General features: G+C 40.2%; 1 protein-coding gene across 3 annotated transcripts in view; it reads right to left on the bottom strand.

Moving 5' to 3' along the window:
- RPGRIP1L (RPGRIP1 like) overlaps positions 1-21,045 on the bottom strand; it is a 98,147-nt gene that overhangs the window by 14,981 nt on the left and 62,121 nt on the right. For all 3 annotated transcript variants that reach the window (XR_014774499.1, XM_084756993.1, XM_084756994.1), the window contains exons 22-23: positions 18,509-18,579; positions 2,276-2,459 (exon numbers count right to left, since the gene is read on the bottom strand). Coding sequence is in view for 2 of the 3 variants with exons in the window: in XM_084756993.1 (XP_084613119.1) it covers positions 2,276-2,459; positions 18,509-18,579 (255 nt within the window). In the remaining variant the exon portion in view is untranslated. The remainder of the gene's footprint in view (positions 1-2,275; positions 2,460-18,508; positions 18,580-21,045) is intronic.

The raw sequence follows: 21,045 nt of genomic DNA, 5'->3' as shown, positions 1-21,045 counted from the left end.
TTTTCCATCAAATTTCTAATTCCTTAGGAACATAAGCAATTGTTAAAACACAATCAGTAGTAGATGCCTTGCAAAAAGGGGAGGAATAAAGCAACCTGGCAACAGGTTCCAAACAGACCTCTACAACTCATGTGCACAAAACCTAGGAGGCTTCAGCATGTACCACAGCCTTGATCCAAACAAGGATTTTTGATGATGCTTTCTGTGCAAATGGAAACATCTGTTCTGCTGCATGGCCACATTTCTCAGTGTAGAGGCAGTTTCTCAAGAACAACTTGCTGCTAGTCGAACCAAACACTGTGCTGCTGACCTTTATACTATATAAAAGCCAAAGTGTCTCTTTCCTTGGGGGGTATCCTTATTAAAATTAGCCACTGCTGCTGCTGCTGCTGCTGCTACTACTACTATTTTGTTTTTTGTTTTTGTTTTTTTTTGTACTGTACAATTGAGTATCTTTAGGAAGCTTGAGAAAATACTTTTGGAAGTTTCTTCTTAAACAATTTATATATCCTCATACAATATCTCAAGCCATCAGTTGTTACAGAGTTTGAGCTGGAAAGGATGTCAGAAATCATGTCTTCTATGAATATGAAATGAAGGAACTAGGAAATCAATGTATCTGGACTAAGTGCACCCATTAGTAAGAACTGTGCACACAGAAAAGATTAGAGCAGTTCTCTGGATCCTCAGGATTACTGCCTCCACAATGAATGCATTTATAAAAATATCAGTGGGTTTTATTTTTAATAAAAACATTTTTAAGTAGGCATGACCATCTATAATTCTGCTGCTATAACAGCAAGACAAGGTTTCAAGACAAGAGTTCTTCTCTGTAGCCCTGGCTGTCCTGGACTTGTTTGTACACCAGGCTGGCCTCGAACTCACAGAGATCTGCCTACTTCTGCCTCCCTGAGGGCTGAGATTAAAGGTGTGCACCACCATGCTCAGCTTATATGTGTTTCTTTGAATGCGGTTTCTAAGACTGGTAAAAAACAAAAACAAGAAAAACTCAGGAGCCTGGCTTGGTGGTTTATGTTTTTAATCCCAGCACTGGGGAGGCAGAGGCAGGTGAAGTTTAAGGCCAGTCAGTCTGGCCTATATAGCCAGTTCCAGGATAGCCAGGGATACATAGAGAGACCTGTCTCAAATCATCATCATCATCATCATCGTCATCGTCATCATCCTTAGTCCCCCGTGGTGCTTTGAATGACAATGGCCCTCACATGCTCATATGTTTTAATGCTCGGTCCCCAGTTGGTACAACTGTTTGGGAAGGATTGGGAGGTGTGGCCTTGTTGGAGGGATGTGTCACTGGGAGTAAGCTCTGATGTTTCAAAGGCTCAGTTGGTTTCTTCTTTGTCTCATGTTTGCTGTCTCAGTATGTAATCTCTCAGCCAGGCCTGTTTGCTGTCTCTGTCCCCATCATGATGGTCATGGACTAACTCTCTGCAGCTGTGAGACCCTTACAAACTATTTTATGAGTTTATCATGCCTTTAGCATGGTGTCTCTTCACAGCAGCAGAAAAATAACTAAGACAACGTCCAACCAGGATGAGATGGTCTACTTTATAAAAGTGAGACACAGCTATCTTCATCATTTCACATGGACTCCAGAGAATGTGCTAAGATGGTTCAACTCTTGATGAAGGTGGCTTGATACGATCTTTGTTTTCCTTCTGATTCTACATTGTTGATCATGTAATACTAAAAACTCCTTAGCACTGGTTGACCTCAGCATTCTCAGGGTGTTTACCGGGTCTGTGTTGTCCAATAGACTTACATGTCAGCTGACAGACAGACCAAGCCCTAAAAGGGGAATTTGCCTGCTGCAATGGTAAGAGCTTATGCAATCACTCTACTAGGCAGAAACATTTATGTGATGGCAATGACCAGAAGGGCAGCCCACAACCAGAGCACTACACGATCTGAACGCTGTAACTAATAAAAAAATCCAGCACATTACCCACTTTTAAAATGTCATGTTTTCAAGTAAAATTCAACAGTAGACTTAGGTGGCATTTCCTGTAGATACCGTAATAGTAGGAGCAGCCAGATACCACTTTCTCATTGTCTGCATCTTCTCTTTATTTTACAATGACTTAAAAGCAATTTTCTTAAATTTTATGCCATAGTGCTGGCTTTATTAATTTAGCCTAACAAGACTGCTATAAATTCATGTGAACAGTAGAGAATTAAACTCTGTTGACACCTTGGCTTCCTTCACAGAAGAGAAAAACCCACATAAAAATTTATATTGCAAATAAAGCATACATACCATTGGTATAGTTATAGTAGACCCACTGCCCACTCTTGGGTTTGGGCAGTGACATAGGAGTCTCTTCAGCAGGAAGACTGTAGAACCGGCACTCAATGAACAGCCGCTGGATGGTGTCATCCCTGCTTACCTGAGAATCGTTAAGGCTCAGAGCTATGATCTCAATCCGAATTTCCTCTGATGGCTGTTTAAAGAGTAAAATAAAAAAATAAGCAATCACCACAAAAAAATCAGACAAAAATCATTTATTCTATTCTACTATTAGTTTAGAATAAAATGTCACAGCCAATACGTTGCTTTTCTGGAATGCAGTGTGCACTGCTGTACAGTTCACATGATAGATTATTCACGACACACAGAGAGAATGAGATTCTAATGCCCCAGGGTTTGAAGTTAACAGTGTCACGGCAACAGTCTCCTGATTTACATTTGAGGCTATAAACACCCCACTGGTAGTCTGTGAGGAGTGAAGATTATGAGGTCTTCATCTCCAATGGCTTCCAGAATGACAAGCATCAGTTGGCCTTGTTTCAAACTAGGTAATGAAGCACATGTTTATCACTGCTCTATCTAAGCTGTAGTACCTGGGAACACTCAATTACACAGTGATCAAAGCACGTGGGACACTTCAGCACTATTATGCTAATATATAGCTATATCAATCTATAGCAACTGGAGCAGAAACTACAGCTCCTTCTCTCATTTCTGCCATAATTTACTTCATTCAGTAAGTAACACATTTCAAACAAAAGAAACAAAATCTTATAGTTAAGTTTACATATTATTTCTTGCAACTTATTTTCCATTTCATATTTATAGAATGAAGAATTAAAATGACATTTGTTTGATTTTCTTCTAGAATACAGAGATATTAACGAGTTTTAGAAATGCTCCTTGAGGAATGACTTCAATTGACAACTATGACTTCAATATTTTATCACACTACAACATTTCCTTAGTTAAATGTGCTTCTCACAATTTAAAATTTGTCTTTTTTTTATTGTTAAAATTTTTTTTACTATCGGAGCCATGCTACTTTCAATCATATAAACTTTAAATAATATTTAGAGAACCATGAAAATAACATGTGTTTTGTGATCTGGCTGTAAGAATTTACTGTTAAGTGTATACTAGCACTGAAATCCACTATAGTGACTATGTAGACATGTCAGAATATGTAATTAAGCAAACTAAAAAAAAAAAAAAGTATCCATGCAAGAATGTGTCCACAAAGAACCATTTCCATTGCTGTCAACCTCCCTCAATATTTGATGAAGTAATTTTACCTGCTTTTTTCAAAAGACATTTTCTTTTATTATGCATTCTAAGACACTTTAACTAAAAACTGAAATCTGAATATTTCAATAAGGTTATTTTATTATTCAGTAGATTCATGGAAATTTTACTAGGATGACAGAGAAAATTCCACACCGTTCTGTCTGCACTAATACAGGTACAAGGCTGCAGCTGGCAATATTACTAGGATTAGCATAGTATGATGAAATATTTAAAGGAAATTTTTTTCTAAAACCTAATAAATCAAATGACTGCCAAATGTCATTAAAGTGATGGTCTTTGACTTGAATATGCTTTTCATATTCAAATTTGAAAAGAAAGAGATGAAAGCCTGGAAAGGTTACTCGGTTTCAACTAATAACCTCAAGCCCTCTCTGTTCACGTGCATAAAAAATGAAGTTGGCGCTATTGTCTAACTTCAGCTCAGAAAAACCCCTTCTGACTGGTGAAGCCTACATGGTAAAGAAAGTATCTTAAACACTATTATTTTTTCCTTAGAATGTATTGTAGTAGTAAGAAGTGTACACATATATTTTATAGTGCTGGCATGAGCAAAGCACAATGTGAAAGTAAGCAGGGCAGCTTAGACTTGTAGGGTAAGAGCATGTTATATAACATTTATGCTTCTGCCAAAAGAAGGTAAGGAAACAGCTGTGAGGAAGACCAATGTACTTGATTCTAGCTTGTGAAGGCCAGAATTTAACTGTTTATGAAACATCTTATGAAGACACAAATGAATTTGAAGATAGCATAAGATTCTAATTTATTTAAGATGTTATTTTATTAACAATGTATTAGCTATACAATTCCCGAGCAGAAACGTGTATGATTTTAAGAACTACTTTGAGTTGTCAGGATGACATGGAACTCTCCAAAGAGAACAACTAAAGGGAAATGCACAGAATTATCCCAAAAGTGGGGTGGGGGGCATTTAAACGTATTTATCTACTTTTTCTTCTGCTTCAGTTGTGTGATTTACTGACTTCTCCCACGCCAATATTCTAATTTCCTGCCAAATACTATGCATGTAAGCCATGGTGACTTTGCTCATTCGATGCTGTGTGAATCTTTAAAGGAGTGCATCAAGTCACCTATGTCCAGAGAGCAAGTTTTGAAGAAGGCATTTTTTTCAAGTAATTGTCATTAATAGTATTAGGCATATTATTTTGAACACTTTATTTACTCTGCTAAGTGCAAGTCAAGATTCAACTAGTTCATGTAGCAAGACCTGGGGATGAAGGGGCCCAGCAGCTGTGTGGCTGCACGTGCCAGAATCACTCTTCTTTCTTCCTTCTCATCCCGTTCGTTCTCTGGCATTTCCTGCTTTAGCCAACAAAGTTGACTTTTGATTGCTGTCACCCACAGCTAAAAGGGCTGGAGTCTTCTCACTGTTTGCATCTTTCCTGCCCTCCAACTATATTGTATAGATTACCATTTCTGTTTATTTTAATTCCTATTTCAATGCTTTGCTGGACTGTTGCAAGCATTTGATATTTCAGACATTGTGCAACCACTGCTCCCTTTTCTCATTTATTATCTGAGAAATGTCTTTAGATTCTTATTCGGGCTAACTTTTAATATGGGGTTTTAGTTATTAAAAATAGTAATTTGACAGAACGAGGGAGAAACTAGGAGGGATTGGCCTAATAGATAACTTGTTAGCAATGGGAAACAGACTTTATCAACTTTATCAACAAGTTGTCACAGTGAGGACAACTATTGTGTGCACCCAGGAAGCAGATCTACTCTCATGACCACAAAACCACATGTAAGACACGAGGCAGCCTGACCTCTAAGCTCTTGCCTATAGTGCCAACCATTCTCCTTTTGTAAGAGAATTCCCCAAGGCCAATGTGTATCACCTTTTATTTTGCTTGAAGATCTTTCTACTATCCTATACTCCAGCCATTTCCTCAAGCCATGGTGTATTGGATATGGCTTTTGTTTTTGTTTTTGTTTTTTTGCATCTGTAGTTTATTCTGTATGAAATAGCCTTTTCACAGGAAAAAAAAAATCCATCCAGCCACTGTGGACACTTTGTGCTGACCTCTAAGTGACTGCTGGCTGCTTTTTCCCACAGCCCTACTGCACTGCATGGACACATCACCTAGCTGCTCCAGCAGGCGGGCACAGAGCTTACCAGTCTGTTCATCAACATCCTTGCCAGCACCTGGCACACAGTAGGCTTACAATAATCATTTAGTGGAAAACAGGAGAATGAATATCCTCTATTTGGCCAGATACCTTTTATGCTGCTAGAATTATGTGAAGCAGCTGTTTCTTGGGCTTTCTCATTTGGAAAATATTTTTTTGTGTGATAGAATTTTAGAGATAGGTGATTTTTAACTATTGCACAAACTCTTATTGCTATGGATTTTATGTTGTGAAGACTGTCTGAAATGTTAATACACTGAATCTGGGTGGCAGGATAGTATTACTGTAACTCTTTTGTATGTTGGAAGTTTGTCACAATAAGAAGACTTTAATTAAGAGAATTAGGAGTAATATAATGATTGGGAAGACAGTGGATGAAGCTGGGAATGGTCCCCAGCACTTAGGAGCTAAGGCAGGAGAATCAACATGAGTTTGAGGTTAGCCGGGGGCACATTAGTGAGTCTCTCTCTCTCTCTCTCTCTCTCTCTCTCTCTCTCTCTCTCTCTCTCTCACACACACACACACACACACACAGAGAGAGAGAGAGAGAGAGAGAGAGAGAGAGAGAGAGAGAGAGAGAGAGAGAGACAGAGACAGAGACAGACAGACAGACAGACACAGAGAGAGAGGGGAGAGAGAGAGAGAGAGAGAGAGACAGACAGACAGACAGACAGACAGACAGACAGACAGAGATATATTGATTGAGACAAGTAAAGGACAGGTGACACCCCTACACAGCATTAGCATCCACCAGAAGGTACAGGCTTGAGCTGTCCTGTAGTTTCCTCTTTATCATGTGGACCTTGGTACTAGGTAAGTTGATGCTTTCCATCACTGTCTTGTTCACCAGTTGCCCTATCAGCTTCCCGAGTTAGGGAGATGTCAACATCAGCATGTAGTTGTGACTGAGGTGAGCAGAAGTGACTGAAATAAGAGCTGCATGAAACTTACTTTTAGCTGTCAGCATGGACGGACACTACACATTATGTGACAGAGTGATCTGGAAGCGCGATGACAGCTTGTATTACGTACAGAGAGAGAAGTATCCGAGCTCTCATGGTTTGGCCCCGTTCCATGACTGCCCCTGACTGATGCTAGTTTACATCAGCCACAGTTCTCCATAGTGGGTATAGGTTGTTACTAGCAGGCTGAAAATGTCTACACTTGATCTCACAACAGCCTGCTTGATTCATCTGACACAGTGGAGTTGGCTTGGCTTTATTCTTCAGTGCTGGGGATTGAACCTAGGACCCTGCATATGCTAGATGGGCACTGTGCCACTTGACTATTTGTTTTTAAAAAAGTAATCCAACCTGAAAGCTCTACACATGGTATCATGGCTTTCTGTGAGGATAACTCATGGCAATGCTTTGCAACTTGTCTCAGCCAGTAAGATTTGCATCTGGCAATGCTGAGATTACTGATGTGTTGACTTTTAGTCTCAGTTTCTATAATGAGATGTCATTTGATTATTTAGTATTTAATTTTTAAAATGACATTTATTTAGTGTGTGTATATGTGTGTGCATGCACCACATAAGTGTGTAGCCAGAGGACAATCTGAAGGAGTCTTTCTTTCTTCTACCTTGTGTGTCCTGAGGACCGAACTCAGGTACTCAGGCTTGGCAGTGAGCACTACCCAGTAAGCCATCTTGCTGCTCTCACATTTAATTTTTCAATTATAAAATATGAAAATGTCAGAAAGGGTAAAAAAAAATAATTTGGCTCTTCAAATACCCACTCTTACACAGCTGCTACACTTTGCTATGTGCAAGTCAACCCTCTGCTGAAGAAATGAGTATCAACACTAACAGTAATAAAGGTAAATCCCCAATATTACTTTCTCACATACTCTGGTGCCTCAACTTTGACCATGTCCCCTGGAGGGGGAGACCTGGTGGCACTCAGAGGAAGGACAGCAGGTTACCAAGAAGAGACTTGATACCCTATGAACATATACAGGGGGAGGTAATCCCCCTCAGGAACGGTCATAGGGAAGGGGAATAAGGGGGAAATGGGAGGGAGGGAAGAATGGGAGGATACGAGGGATGGGATAACCATTGAGATGTAACAAGAATAAATTAATAAAGTAAAAAAAGAAAAAAAAAGAGAAAACACTAAAAAAAAAAAGAAAAAAAATAAAGGTATTAAATATTTGAAAAAAAAAAAAAAAGGTAAATCCCCAAATGCTAAATTCTTCCCTGCCTTTCCTGGTCCCCAGAGGAGGCACTGTTCTGAAATTGGCTGGATCATCTCAAAGCATACAAGCATATTTTCTATGTCTGTATGTGTCCATAAACAACATACGGTATTCCTTCTATTCTTAGGTTTTTCATTGGTGGTAGTATACACTACTAGTCATTTCATGATTAGTTTTTTTTCATCCAATATTATGTTTTTCAGATTTACTTATTTTAGTCAAATCATTCTAACTCTTGATCACTTATATTACACACAGGAAAATGGAGTCCCTTTTTTTTTAGTGTGTGTGTGTTGTGTGTGTGTGTGCGTGCGCTACTTTGTCAGGTTGACACAAACCCAGACCTATTTGGTTTATTGTCTCCATCAGACTGGCCTGAGTGGTATATTCTTGATTTTTGACTGACACAGGAGGGCCCAGCACACTTGGACAGTGCTATCCCTACACAGACAAGTCTGGGCTGTATAGGAAAGGCAGCTAAGCAAGCCAAGGAAGCAAACCAGCAAGCAGCACTCCTCTGTGAGGTCTGCTTCAAGCTCCTGGAACAGTGACCTCTCTTCATGATGGGCTGTAATCTGCAAACAAACTAAACTCCTTTCTATCAAAGGTGCTTTTAATCATGATATTTTATTACAGCAACAGGAAAGCAAACTAATGTGTACCCCACAATGTCTACTTACAGGAGACACAGGGACTTGGTTCTTTGAGGCAAAGCAAACAGAAACAATAGAAATAGAAGGTGATCTGTGTGTGAACCACTGAAGAGTTAAACTGAGGTGGTAACTTCATAGTCACCTTTGGTAGTGATAGAGGCATGTGTAAGGAGCCTGGGTGCATACTGATTAAAGGAGTCCTCTTCTTCCTTCCTTCAGGCTGGGCATAGGAAAAGCCACCCAAAGATTCAAAGAAGCCCTCTTGACTTTATATCAGGCCCCATGGCATCTGGGCAGCAGGAATGATATCTTTTTTGGGAGGCATGGTGGTACACGCCCTAACGCCAGCCCTTGGGAGGCTGAGAGGAAGACTGTGAGCTCCAGGACAGTCTGGGTTACTGAATGCGATGCTGCATCAATTAAACCAGCGCTAAGGACGTTGCTCAGGGTCAGCGCACAGTACAAGGCTCTGGGTTCGACTCCCAGCATCCCTCCCTCCTCCCACAAAATTCATCTCCATACAAGCTTTGAAAAGTTATACTTTTGAAGATGGTAATTATTTGGGAGAAACAAGAAGACTAGGGAGATGGTGTGTCTCCAGAACTCACAGTGCTAAGGTAATGTCTTTAACAAACAAAGCGAAGCCAAGCTAGTTTTCATTAATGGATAACCTCACTTTTCTAACATGCTCTGCTAACATGTACCATACTGAAAAGTTCAGTGATGGGATTAAAGTGGTACTAGGGGTGATGGAGAGTATTTGTTTTTAAAATGTTCTTATGTCCCTCTACCCCATGAAAACTACCATGTCTTTAATGGTCAACAAATTAGAGAGGCTTATTAGCACATGTTCTAAAACATAGCTTTTAAGATTTTTCTTGTTCTACAAGGACAGATACCCAAGGCTTATTCTATTATCCAGGTGGTTTACCATGGTAGTAAGTGAAAGAAGAAAGGTTTTAAAAGCCCCTCAGCTCCAGGAGACTCTGATGCAGCTGTACCTTACAAGCAGCTACAACAGGTGTCTCAATGGCTCTCAGTCAGGCTGCTTATTAGACTCACTGGGGAGCTACAAACACTGTCCTGGTTGAACTGATGTGGGTGGAGTCCAGGCACTAAAACAGTATTTCTCCGGTGCATCTGTCTTGAGTAAGGCTCAAGGGTTTGCCCCTCTCACAAATTGTCAGATGATCCGGATGCTGCTGGTTTGAAGTTTACCCTTAAAATGCACTGTTCCAACCACCCCCACACTCATACTCATTGACCCTTCTCTGCTACTTAGAGAGAAGCTTCCAGAATGATCACATTAAACTGTTCCTTAGTCACATGATACTTTTAGTACAGAGTTATTTATACATTATTTCTCTTGCAGAGGCAATCTATGTCATGATTAGAAACAGTTTAATATACATTAACCATAAGCAGCTTTTGTTTAATCTTTAAAAAGTAAAGTTCCTTGGGCAGTAAGTCTAGTTATATTTACTGGAACAAACAAGAGCCAATGGATTTGTGCGCTGGGCAACTCCAGAACCAGAGCAAGCTCTAAGAATGCCAGGAAGCCATGTGATCAGACAGCAGCTACCAAAAACCATGTGAGAATAACTGGCTATAACTTCTTCAAGCAGCCAGTTGGTTGCAGTTTGACTGATTGTTCCTGACTTGAGGAGCTGAGTAGATTACTTTCAGGACTAAATAGAACTTGGTGTATGCTGAGTCAGTCTTCTCAGCCCAGTATAGATGCTCAGCCCCATCTATGGTCACCTATAGAGTTTTACTTAGCACAGTCCACCCAGTAACTGGGTAGCTGACAGCTTCTCCTGTAAGGATCAGACAGCAAATACTTTTGGCAACGCATGTTACATGGTCTCTGTCGAAACCACTCAATTTCCCCTTGTAGAGGACACAGGCAATAAACTGGGAAGCAGTGTAGCTAAATGCCAGCAAATCATGACTTTTCACACATGTATAAAAATGTTCATTTTAACCAAAAGAGTTGTATTAGCCAAAAATGTTCAAAACTTAGGGGTGTACCAAAACACCTTATTGAAATAAATGTGGAACAGCTGCATTACAGAATATTATGCATATATTAAAGCCAAGTATGTCTATACTATAGAAAGATGCTTCACATATTAGAGATTAAGTTAAAAAACAAAAAAATAGTTTTAAGAGAAATTATTATCAGTGAAACAACTCAACATTTCTGGTTTTATATAAACCATACTTAAAAATCTGCCTGCTAGCTAAAGTTTCTACATTGAAATCACTGAGAGGGGCTTATTACTCATTGGTAGACTGTCATATTAGATTCTGAAGTGACTTGATAATTACTTTATAGGTGAATTCTAAATCTAGAGAATTGCTTTTTCATCTTGACCACTGAGGTTTTAAAGTCTGTCTGCTGGACATCATCTCTGCAGCAGCTGGAAGCCAGTGTGCTGGTCAGTGATGGTGTTCCAGGTGGACTCAATGTTAGTCCAAATGACTGAGGCTGCTTTTACACAACTGCCATTACCAGAAGCGGAGAGAGTGGTATCAAGGTATCCTGCACACAAAAGCCTACTCTCTCTTGCCTGCAATTTGCTATTCTTACCTTTGTTCACATTTAATACACCTGCATTGGCCAGGGTTCTTTAGAGGAACAGAGCTGACAATGAATCAATCTCTCTCTATAGAGAAACAGGATTTATTAGAATGGCCTACGGGCTATAGTCCAACTAGTGCAACAATGGCTGTCTACCAATAGAAGGCCCAAGAATCAGTAGTTGCTCAGTCCATGAGGCTGGATGTCTCGGCTGGTCTCTACTACACACTGGGATCCTAAAGAAGTAGGCTCTAATGCTAGGAAAGGAATAAACTTGACAGGGAGAGCCGAGAGCCGAGAGCAAGCTTCCGTCTTCCATGTCTCTATACAGGCTGCCACCAGAAGACATGGCCCAGATTAAAGGTGGATCTTCCCACCTTAAAACATCTGCACTAAAAGTGCATCTTTCCACTTTGAATGCCTCACAGGTTAACTCAGCTACTTGGGTTTTAGATGCTTCCAGATGTGGTCAACTTGATAACTAAGAACAGTTGTCATCACACCCATGAGCTGATGGCCGATATTTTGTTGTGGAAAGCAGACACATTCTTTAAAGTCTAACCTTGACAATGATGCAAAAGGATTAATTTTTCAATGCCATGGCAAGTGCAAGTTCTGTTTTGACATCTATTTTGAGGCCCTGAAACAAGGCTTTTAATCGATGTATTATACATCAAATTGATACTGTTAACTTATGATTATTCAAATTAATAAAATATTCATAGAGAAATGTCCAAAGTTTTACATTTCCCAGACTTATGTTCCCCACCCCCATTAATTATCATGCCTAGAAGCTTTTTAGCAAAAGCAGCAGTCATCAGACTGACGGAATCTGACAGGCCAGCAAGGCCCAATTACACTCGCACTCTGTGCCACTTTGATGTCCGGGAAACGAAGAGAGATAGGGGCCAATTGGGTAGCACATTATGTTAATGACTTGATTTAATCCCGCCACTAAACTTTATGTAGCCTGTTAAAGAAGATGCTAACAGTAATTATACCACTTTGGAAAGGAAAGGAGGGGACAAGCATTTCATACTGACAAAATGAAGCTCATAAATGTTGGAAATGAAATGAAACAAAATGAAGTAATCTATGATTAATTATAGATCACAGACATGAAGGAAAGAGAAGGAATATGTCCAAGTTCTGGGAAATCTGTTAGATTCCTTTTAAGGATCAACATTCTAAGAAATAACTATGAGGTGTCAGGATTGGTTAATATTAAAAAGAAAGAAAGAAATAAAGAAAGAAACTATGTGATCTTAAACTGCTTACACAGTGATACTAGAGAATTCAGATCCACAGTGGAATTGGCATAAGTAAGATTTATCTGGGACACTATTTCTAGTCCTAACTGCAACATTATAAAAGGAAGTGGTTTTAAAGGTCTGTGCAGAAGGGATAAGATCAGGGTGGGGCTCCCTAATAACTTTAAAACTACGTTATGTCTAAACTAGTCTTGACATTGACTTTATCTCTTAAATGCATTCCCAAAACACAGACTTCTGAAGAAGAGCCTGGATAACTCAGTGCTTTTCTTACTGCTCTTGTAGGAGACCCAGGTGCAGTTCTCAGCAGCCACATAGGCATGCGCAACTGTCTCTAACTCCAATTCCAGGGATTGGACACCATTTGTCTGGCCTCTGTATGGTACAGACACACATGTAGGCAAAACACTCATATACATAAAATAAATACCAGAGAAACTATAGGATATCCTACTAAACATGTGACCTGTGGTCTAAGAACAGTTAATGTTATAAAAGACCCAAGCAAATGCCAAGCAACCGTTACAGATCAATAAAAGCTAAAGATAAATAGGGGGGGAAAAAAGGCCACAATTCAGATACCTATAAGTGATACTGCTGACAGAAATGTAAAGAGAACTGCAGATGAGTGGGATGCTGTGGTCTTTCTAGTAGCCTAGCCTCTGGAGTGAGAGCAGTCTTCTGTTCCTACTGAGATGACTAGGTGCTGCTTTCCCAAAAGACCAGTTTAGATTGAAGAGTTGTGACTTGCTGTTATACTTCCTAACCTCAAGGAATGGAAGAGGGCTGAGGGCCAACCTGTCTGTCAGTGGCCAGTGACTTACTCCATTAGACTTATGTAACAGAGACCCCATACAGTCCTCCAGGCTGTGAGGATGCAGTTCTCTGAAGAGATGTGGGGTTCTCAAACACGGTGCACTCAGAGAGGGAATGGAGGCACCACAGCCCTCCTTAAATACTTTGTCCTAAGTGTCTTCACCTCCATGTGAAACGTAAAGGCAAATAAGGTTACCCTGTGCTCTGTAAGCCACTCTAGTGAATTAATTGAACCCCTCGGGGTTGTGGGCATCCCAGTTTATTGTCAAAAGCACATATAAAACACTTTGAGTGAGCCTGGTATCTAGAGTTGGGGGGTTCAGTCCTGTGGGGCTGTTCTATTACTTGTAGCATCTGATACTGTTTATAGATATATCAGAGGTCACTTGTCTACTGTTTCTTGAAGAAGTACGTGGTTTATGGGGAAAACCACAAACATTCGATTAAGAAGTGTTGTGAAAGTTCAGTAGAGGAAATAGAGATTGTTTTACCTCAGGTACTCAGAATTATATAGCAGCATTGTCTTGTGGCTATGAAGTTCTTAGAGGTAAAAGGACTTTTTTTTTTAAAGTTCTGAAATGGTTCCTAATAATATATAAAAGGATATATTTACATATTACAAACAAACACATATATTCACAGAAGGGTAAAATAAATGCAGTGAAATGCCAAAAATTTGTGGATCTGGATGAAGGATATGCAACTGTCTATGATTTTTGTAATCATTAAAGTTTTAAAAAGGTTCCATTTTTCACATTAAATGATTTATAAAGTAGTATGCAGGAAAAATGACATAATCAATAGGAAATATGCACATCACTGTCTTAGTACATTTGTACAAATGTTACAGATGGGGTAATTTATAATTGCTAAAACCATTTGCACAGTTCCAAAGGGTGAGCAGCTCAAGGTCAAGGTGAAGGTGCGGTGGGTCTCGTGTCTGCTCTGTCTCTGATGATACCTTGATGCTGTGTCCTTTAGTGAGGAGGAACACTATGTTCTCTTGTGGCAGGGGAGCAGGAGTGCTCCCTCTCATTCTGCCTTGTTATATGTGTGCTAATATTATTCATGATCTTAGAGTCCTCATGACCCAGCCTACCCCTCCAGGCCTCAGCTCTTAACATTACTGCCTTGGGGGTGAAGCTTCAACACTTCCTCACGAATTGTATTTTGCACAGAAAATTAAGACTGCATTGGCTCATTAACTTGGGGAGCTCTTTGTTGTGGGTCTTGCACATTGCAGCGTGCTTAGTTTAAGCCCTGACTTCTGCCCATGAGATGCCAGGAGCAGTTCCTCTTAATGTGACAATTAGAAATGTTTTCAAATGGTGCCTAATGTGAAGCTTTGATGGTCTAGGATTCTAAGATACAGAAAATCATTTTCTCTGCATTCAAAGTTAAAGATGATGAATCGTATTTCAAAGGCAGGGTTAACTGACACGCTCCTGTTGTCTACCTTAGGCTAACTAACATCCACAGCATCTGTGGGTCCACTGCGCTGTAAACTGTGAGACGGCCTTCTTCTCTCAAAAAGGCTGCAGTTTGGTTCATTCTTGCATCTTTCCCTGTACTGCATGTGCAGACGGATTTCTTTTTGTCCTTGAGATTACACAGCTACAACCGGACCCTCTTCACTGTACGGTGCAGAGTGGCAATAATGATGGGCCCAGTCCAGAGGTTAGATGGGACTGATCTGGCCTCTTTCCTTGGGGACAGGCATTTTTGTGTGACTATCTTTGGGCAACAAGCAAAGGAAGCAGATAAAGTCAGCTAAATGACTGAAAGGGAAGGAGGTGGGCATGCCAGCTCAGAGCATACGTATCCTGTAGAGTTTCCAATTTTAGAATTACCCCAAATTGGTCCTTCCTTTCAACATCCTTAACTAGGGAGATGGCTTGTAGGCAGTCTCTTTCTTTCAAAGTCAGTTAACTTATTTGAAGAATGAGAAGGTAGGTCGTAAATTAGCTAAAGAATTCAAGTATTGACTGATTTAGTTATTGCTATGCTCTCTTGATATTATTTCAATATAACATGAACTATTAACACTAGTTGGCGAAACACAGTTCATCTTCTGGATCAGTATAGAGGTTCCCTGAAAGCAGGAGCATCATCCTGTGTGTTTACTATCATGGTAGGCTGTGAACCCCTGGCTTACAGCGTGAGGAGCAAGTGCTGATTATAAACTGACAAAGTAACTATATTCTTGCATTACTGTCTTCAGAGAGCCAGCACTGATTCAATATCTTAGAATATTGTGTTCAAGACTAAATCATTTATGTAACCAAAAGAAAAGAGAAAAACTTGGCTGAAGTAGGCATTGTCTTACAAAATAAACTGATGATTGATGATACAAGACAGAAAAATCAAAATTCAGACACAATAAATGGAAGGTTCTTAGTGAAATGGTTCATTTTATTTGCCAAGCTGATTAAGCCGTAGGGTGCCCAGACATTTGGTCAATTCATAATAGTTGTGAAATACTTCATGACTTGACAACCCAGTATTTGTGAGATGCTTCTGGAAAGCTTAAAATCCAGATAGACTCAATAAAGCAAATTAATCTTCCTAGTGTGGATGAGCTCTGTCCAGGCAGTTAATGGGATAATGGCACCAAAAGGCTGAATAAGAGGTGATGCATACCTTTAATCCCAGCACTCAGAAGGCAGAGTGAGGTGGATCTCTGTGAACTTGAGGCCAGCCTGATCTATAAAGTGAGTTTAGGACAGTTAGAGTGATACAGTGAGACCCTGTCTCTAATCTCTCCCTCCCTCCCCCCCCCCCCTCTCTCTCTCTCACACACACACACACACACACATGAGGAAAAAAAGGGGGGAGCTCCTTGTACCAGGGTACCATCAAAAAGGACAGGCCCTCAAACTTGGCCTGGGCCAGATCCGCTGTTCCTGAGCCTGCTGGCTTTCAGATAAGAATGTGTGCCACTGGATGTCCTGCCTCCCAGGCCTCTGAACTCAATTTGGCAATACATAATCTATTCTGTACCACTAGCTTGCTGACTGAAGACCTCCATTACAGTAGCCAATTCTTTAGTAAATCTGTCTGACTAATCACTCCATCCATCCATCCATCTATCCATCCATCATTTATTGTCAGTTCTGCTTAAGACTATAAAACCAAACCTTACACAGAATGCTTACTTCCTTACTGATATTATTATCAGTTCTAATGGGAGGCTGAGAATTTCCATTCACTGGTTTGATAAAATTATTCAACATTTCAGCATTTGATTAAGCAAAAACATTAACTGAGTACTATAATTAAAACTGCTCAGATAAACAAATAAAAATTCCTTCTTTGACTTATCAAATTTGAGCAATGCAAGTTCTGCATACCAGGTTACCTCAGGTTAGGTGATACTAATTAATATAAGTGGTAAGTAGATACTAATTACAGTAATACAACTTTAGAAAGATGACATGTTTTCTTTATCAGACACAAAATAGATATCTTGGGTTGTGTAATCATGAGGACCCAAGTTCAATCCCCAGTGGCTATGTGAAAACTGATGGCAGCAGCAGGTGCCTGTAACCCCCAGCATCGGGGAGGTGGACACAGGCAGACAGATTGGAATTCACAGGCCAAACAATGTAGCCCATCAGTGAGCACCGGGTTCAGTGAGAGAGCATGCTTAAACAAAAGGTGGACAGTGATGGGGAAATGTCAGCTGCTGTACACACACACACACGAACACATACACATATATAAAAATGTATATCTTCATTTCATGGAGGCCCTGTACAAACCTGTTATACTCATGGTTTTGTTTTACAGAGATATCAAATTAACAATATGTGAAAGAGGAGTTGAACAGAAGTATTGGATTTTTTCCATGGGAGAAGAAATTCCAAAATAAATAAAATATCCATGGAAATTAATATAGATGAAGAGAGACCTTTGGTCTCTCCATCCTTGCTCTCTAGTGATGGGGATCAAGGCCTTGAGTGCCAGGCAAGGGCTTGACCACTGAACCACACCACAGATCTTCTCTTTCTTCTCTTTTCTTTTGGTTTTTCGAGACATGGTTTCTCTGTGTAGTCTTGGCTGTCCTGGACTCACTTTGTAGACCAGGCTGGCCTCGAACTCACAGCGATCCGCCTGCTTCTGCCTCCTGAGTGCTGGGATTAAAGGTGTGTGTCACCACGCCTGGCCCCTCTTTCTTTCCTGAAAAATAATCCTTAGATATGTATCTAGTTTGTGTTATATATATGGGTGTACATGTGCCATGATATGTGTGGAGACGACACTTGCAGGAGTGTGTTTTTCCCTCCTACTATGCGGGATCCAGGGATTGAACACAGGTCCATTAACAACTACACAATGTCGCCCGTCCTTGTTTCTTTTTCTAAGGTAGCTAGGCTTGAACTTGCGCTTCTCCCGCCTCATTCTCCTGAGTATTAAGAACTTAGGCCTGTGTTTCCTGCCTGGTGGTATTTACAAAGCTTCCCCCATGATAAAAATGCTCTTATACTCAGGAAATCTCTCATTCATATTTTGAAATACAACTTTCATTTCAATGTTTCAGTTTATATACCACATTTCAGTGATGTGATTAAAAAAATTCCCAATGAATTCTTGGACATGTTTAATTATTTTCTGAATAGTTTTGATTTTTTTGTCTGAACTAACAGTTTACCAAGAGACATGCTTAGACTCTATGAAGCTATGTAGGGTAAGCTACTCTAGTTTCCATGCGGTCTCACAGTTGTAACCTCTGAGACACAAATCTGCTTTAACGTATCTTTGTACACAGACACTGAAAGGGCAGTCAGCTGGTTTTAGCAAGAGGTGGATCATGCTACCAGGTCGGGTATCCTTGTAAAAAGTCAGGCTTGCATGTTGCAGCCCATGCCATAATATAAGTACCAGCAGGCTGAGGAGGTGGTGCAGTGGGTTATGTGCTTTCTGTGCGAGCATGAGAAGCTGAGTTGGACACGGCAGCATGAATCTGTAATGCCAGCACCAGGGAGCTGGGGACAGGAAAGTCTCTGGGCATGCTTGCCAATTGGCAGGGCCAGAAAAAGAGCCCCGGTGTTGACTCCTGACCTCTACACACATGCACAAGCATGTGCCTGCATATAGACATGTACACACACACATACACAAACACAAGACAAAATGTGTCTTGCAGTAGACACATTAATTTTTTTCCAGAAACGCTTTTGCCTTAAATATCCATTTATGAAGACTGATACGCTGAGAGTGAAAGTCAGCCTCAGTTTAGGACACTGCACAAGCTGCTCACCTTATTGGTGTTCTTGGAGACTGCACTGGGAATGACACAGTCATCACTGTCTGAAGCTGATTTGTCTTCATCTGTCAGAAAACACGGGACAATATTTACCCAGGTTAGCCAATGTAGCCATTGTACATGCCACAGGACAACATAAAAGAACAACCCAACCACGAGGTCTGTCACTTCTAGCTGCAAGGACATTTGCATGTACACTTTAGAAAAGGAAAATGTAACCCGAGAAAACTCCCATGTTTAATTTTAGTAAACACAAAAGTAAAAATAATTATTGTTATGTTATAAAATTAATGAAAGCAATGGAAGCATAAGGTAATAGATGTTGCTTTTTTCTTAAATTTTTAAATTTAGTTGTTTCTTGCACACGCACACGTGTGTGTGATGGGCACTAATGTGGAGATCAGAGAATAACTTTTGGGAGTCAGTTCTCTCCTTCCGTTATGTGGGGAATGAAACTCAGGTTCTCAGGGTCGGAGGCAAGAACCTCTTCCCACTGAGCTGTCTCTCCAGCCCTTTCTTTTTTCTCTTTAGATCTGCACTTTATTATGCTTCATAATTTCTCTAATTATTTAAAATGTTCCTATGTTATGCTTACTGTACTTTAAGCTAGGAGCAGATTGACAAATTTCCATATATGCTGGTAGCAAACAAGACTCAAAACATTTGAGCTTTATTATAATCCCAAGTAGAGAACACCATCAAGAACTAGGACAGCCAATACATGCACAGCAAAGGTGGACTACGCTTTCATGAAAATGGAACCATTTCAATGGAAAGCCATCAAAGACTGAAGGAAGGAGAACATTTCCCAAAGAGAAGCCACACTTCCGTCACAGTTTATGTTATTTGTGCATGGATGGCATTAAGTAAATACTTTCAGGATATTCACAAAATACAGGTGAGCGGGACTGCAATTCTTTCAAATATTCTGGGCATATGAATTTATGCAGCAATTAAAATGTGTTATTGCAATACATGTGATAGAAAAGAAGGTGGGATTAGCTGGGGGAGAAAGACAACCAGCTGCAGTGGCGTAGGGAGGAAAATGAATGAAAACAAGCTATAATGACACAAATGTACGGAAATGCAACGAGGACATGTATTACTTTGTATATTATCCTAAAAAATTAGTAAAACAATCTGAACATAGTTAACTACAGTCAAAAGTATACCGGTGAGATTGTGACCAACACTAACAAGAAGCTGAATGTTTTATGTGTCCATTTTTCCTTCCTTCATCAGTCTGTGATGAAGGATGCTATACACATCTGTGCTGATGAACCAGCCAGCAGGCTGCACATACCTATGCCAAGGTATACCATCACTGCTCATGCCATGCAGCAGTCTTATAGGGCAGTATATAGGCAGGACCATACCATGAAGTGGTGTGCTTCTATAAGAAAACTGTACTGTGATAAAGTCTTTCTCTTTTTTACACCAGTAGGAAGCTGATGAAACTGTGTCACTAGGCCATCAGCAGCTGTAGCTACACAGTGAAAGACAGCCCTTTTATATCCATGCAATTGAGTATGAGACATAAGCTATCTAGCCAGGCTGGATCTGTGGTCATCAATTATACAAAGAACATCTTTCTTCTATTTCCCTCCTACGCATTCTTTTAAGTTGCCATATGAATTTTCATCTACTTAGTAATTAAGCCTGAGAGGTACTGGTGCCTGCTAGAGTGTCCAGGGTGGTGAGCGGAGACTGGTGCTCAGCCCCAGCTCCTATGTGGCAGTCAAGCTTCCCCAATAACCAAGCCCACATCTGTATCACACAGCAGATACTTTTCAATGGCTCACAGAAAATATTGTGTAAAAAAACCCTGTTTAAAAATACAGCTCTATTAAGTAAAAAACACATATACAATAAATTACATACATACTTAAACTACAAAATTCGATACTTGACATTTAATTGTGTGGAACTATCTTCCAAATTAAAATAATAAATATGGGCCAGCAAGATGGTTCAGCAAGTAAAGGTGCCTGTCACCAAACCTGATGACCTGAATTTGATACCTGGAACCTACATAGAAGGAGAGAACCAACCTGCAAAAGACATTCTCTGACTTCCAACTGTGTGTATACCATGCATACATGTACATACACGTGCAAAATCAATACATGTCTTTAAAAAGGTAGGGGACCTAGCCAACACTCCTCTGTTTCCTTCAGAATCTCTCTCCTCTGCTCCAGGCTACCTACCTGCTTCCTGTCTAAACAGTCAGTTCCCTTTTATATAAATGAAATAAGACAGTACGTTGTCTTTTTTAAAGTTGCAATTCTTGATTTTAATTTTAGAAAGTCAAAGCTAAAGAATGACCCAACTGATAATATTAAACCCAAAGAGAATATAACATGTCTAGAACATAAGTTGTGGACAGCCTCAGCAAGGACACCTGTGTTCTATGTGGGAGCCCCAAGTAGACCTAAGAAGAGAGAGATGACAGCCAAAGACCTATGTGGGGAGCCCTGCTAAATTCTGCCACGTCAGAAATCCTGCGCTTAGGCTGCATGCTGTGACCTTCC

This window comes from Acomys minous, assembly GCF_964271855.1.
Source record: "Acomys minous genome assembly, chromosome: 14".
Lineage (NCBI taxonomy): Eukaryota > Metazoa > Chordata > Mammalia > Rodentia > Muridae > Acomys > Acomys minous.
This window is presented reverse-complemented; position numbering and strand designations above follow the sequence as displayed.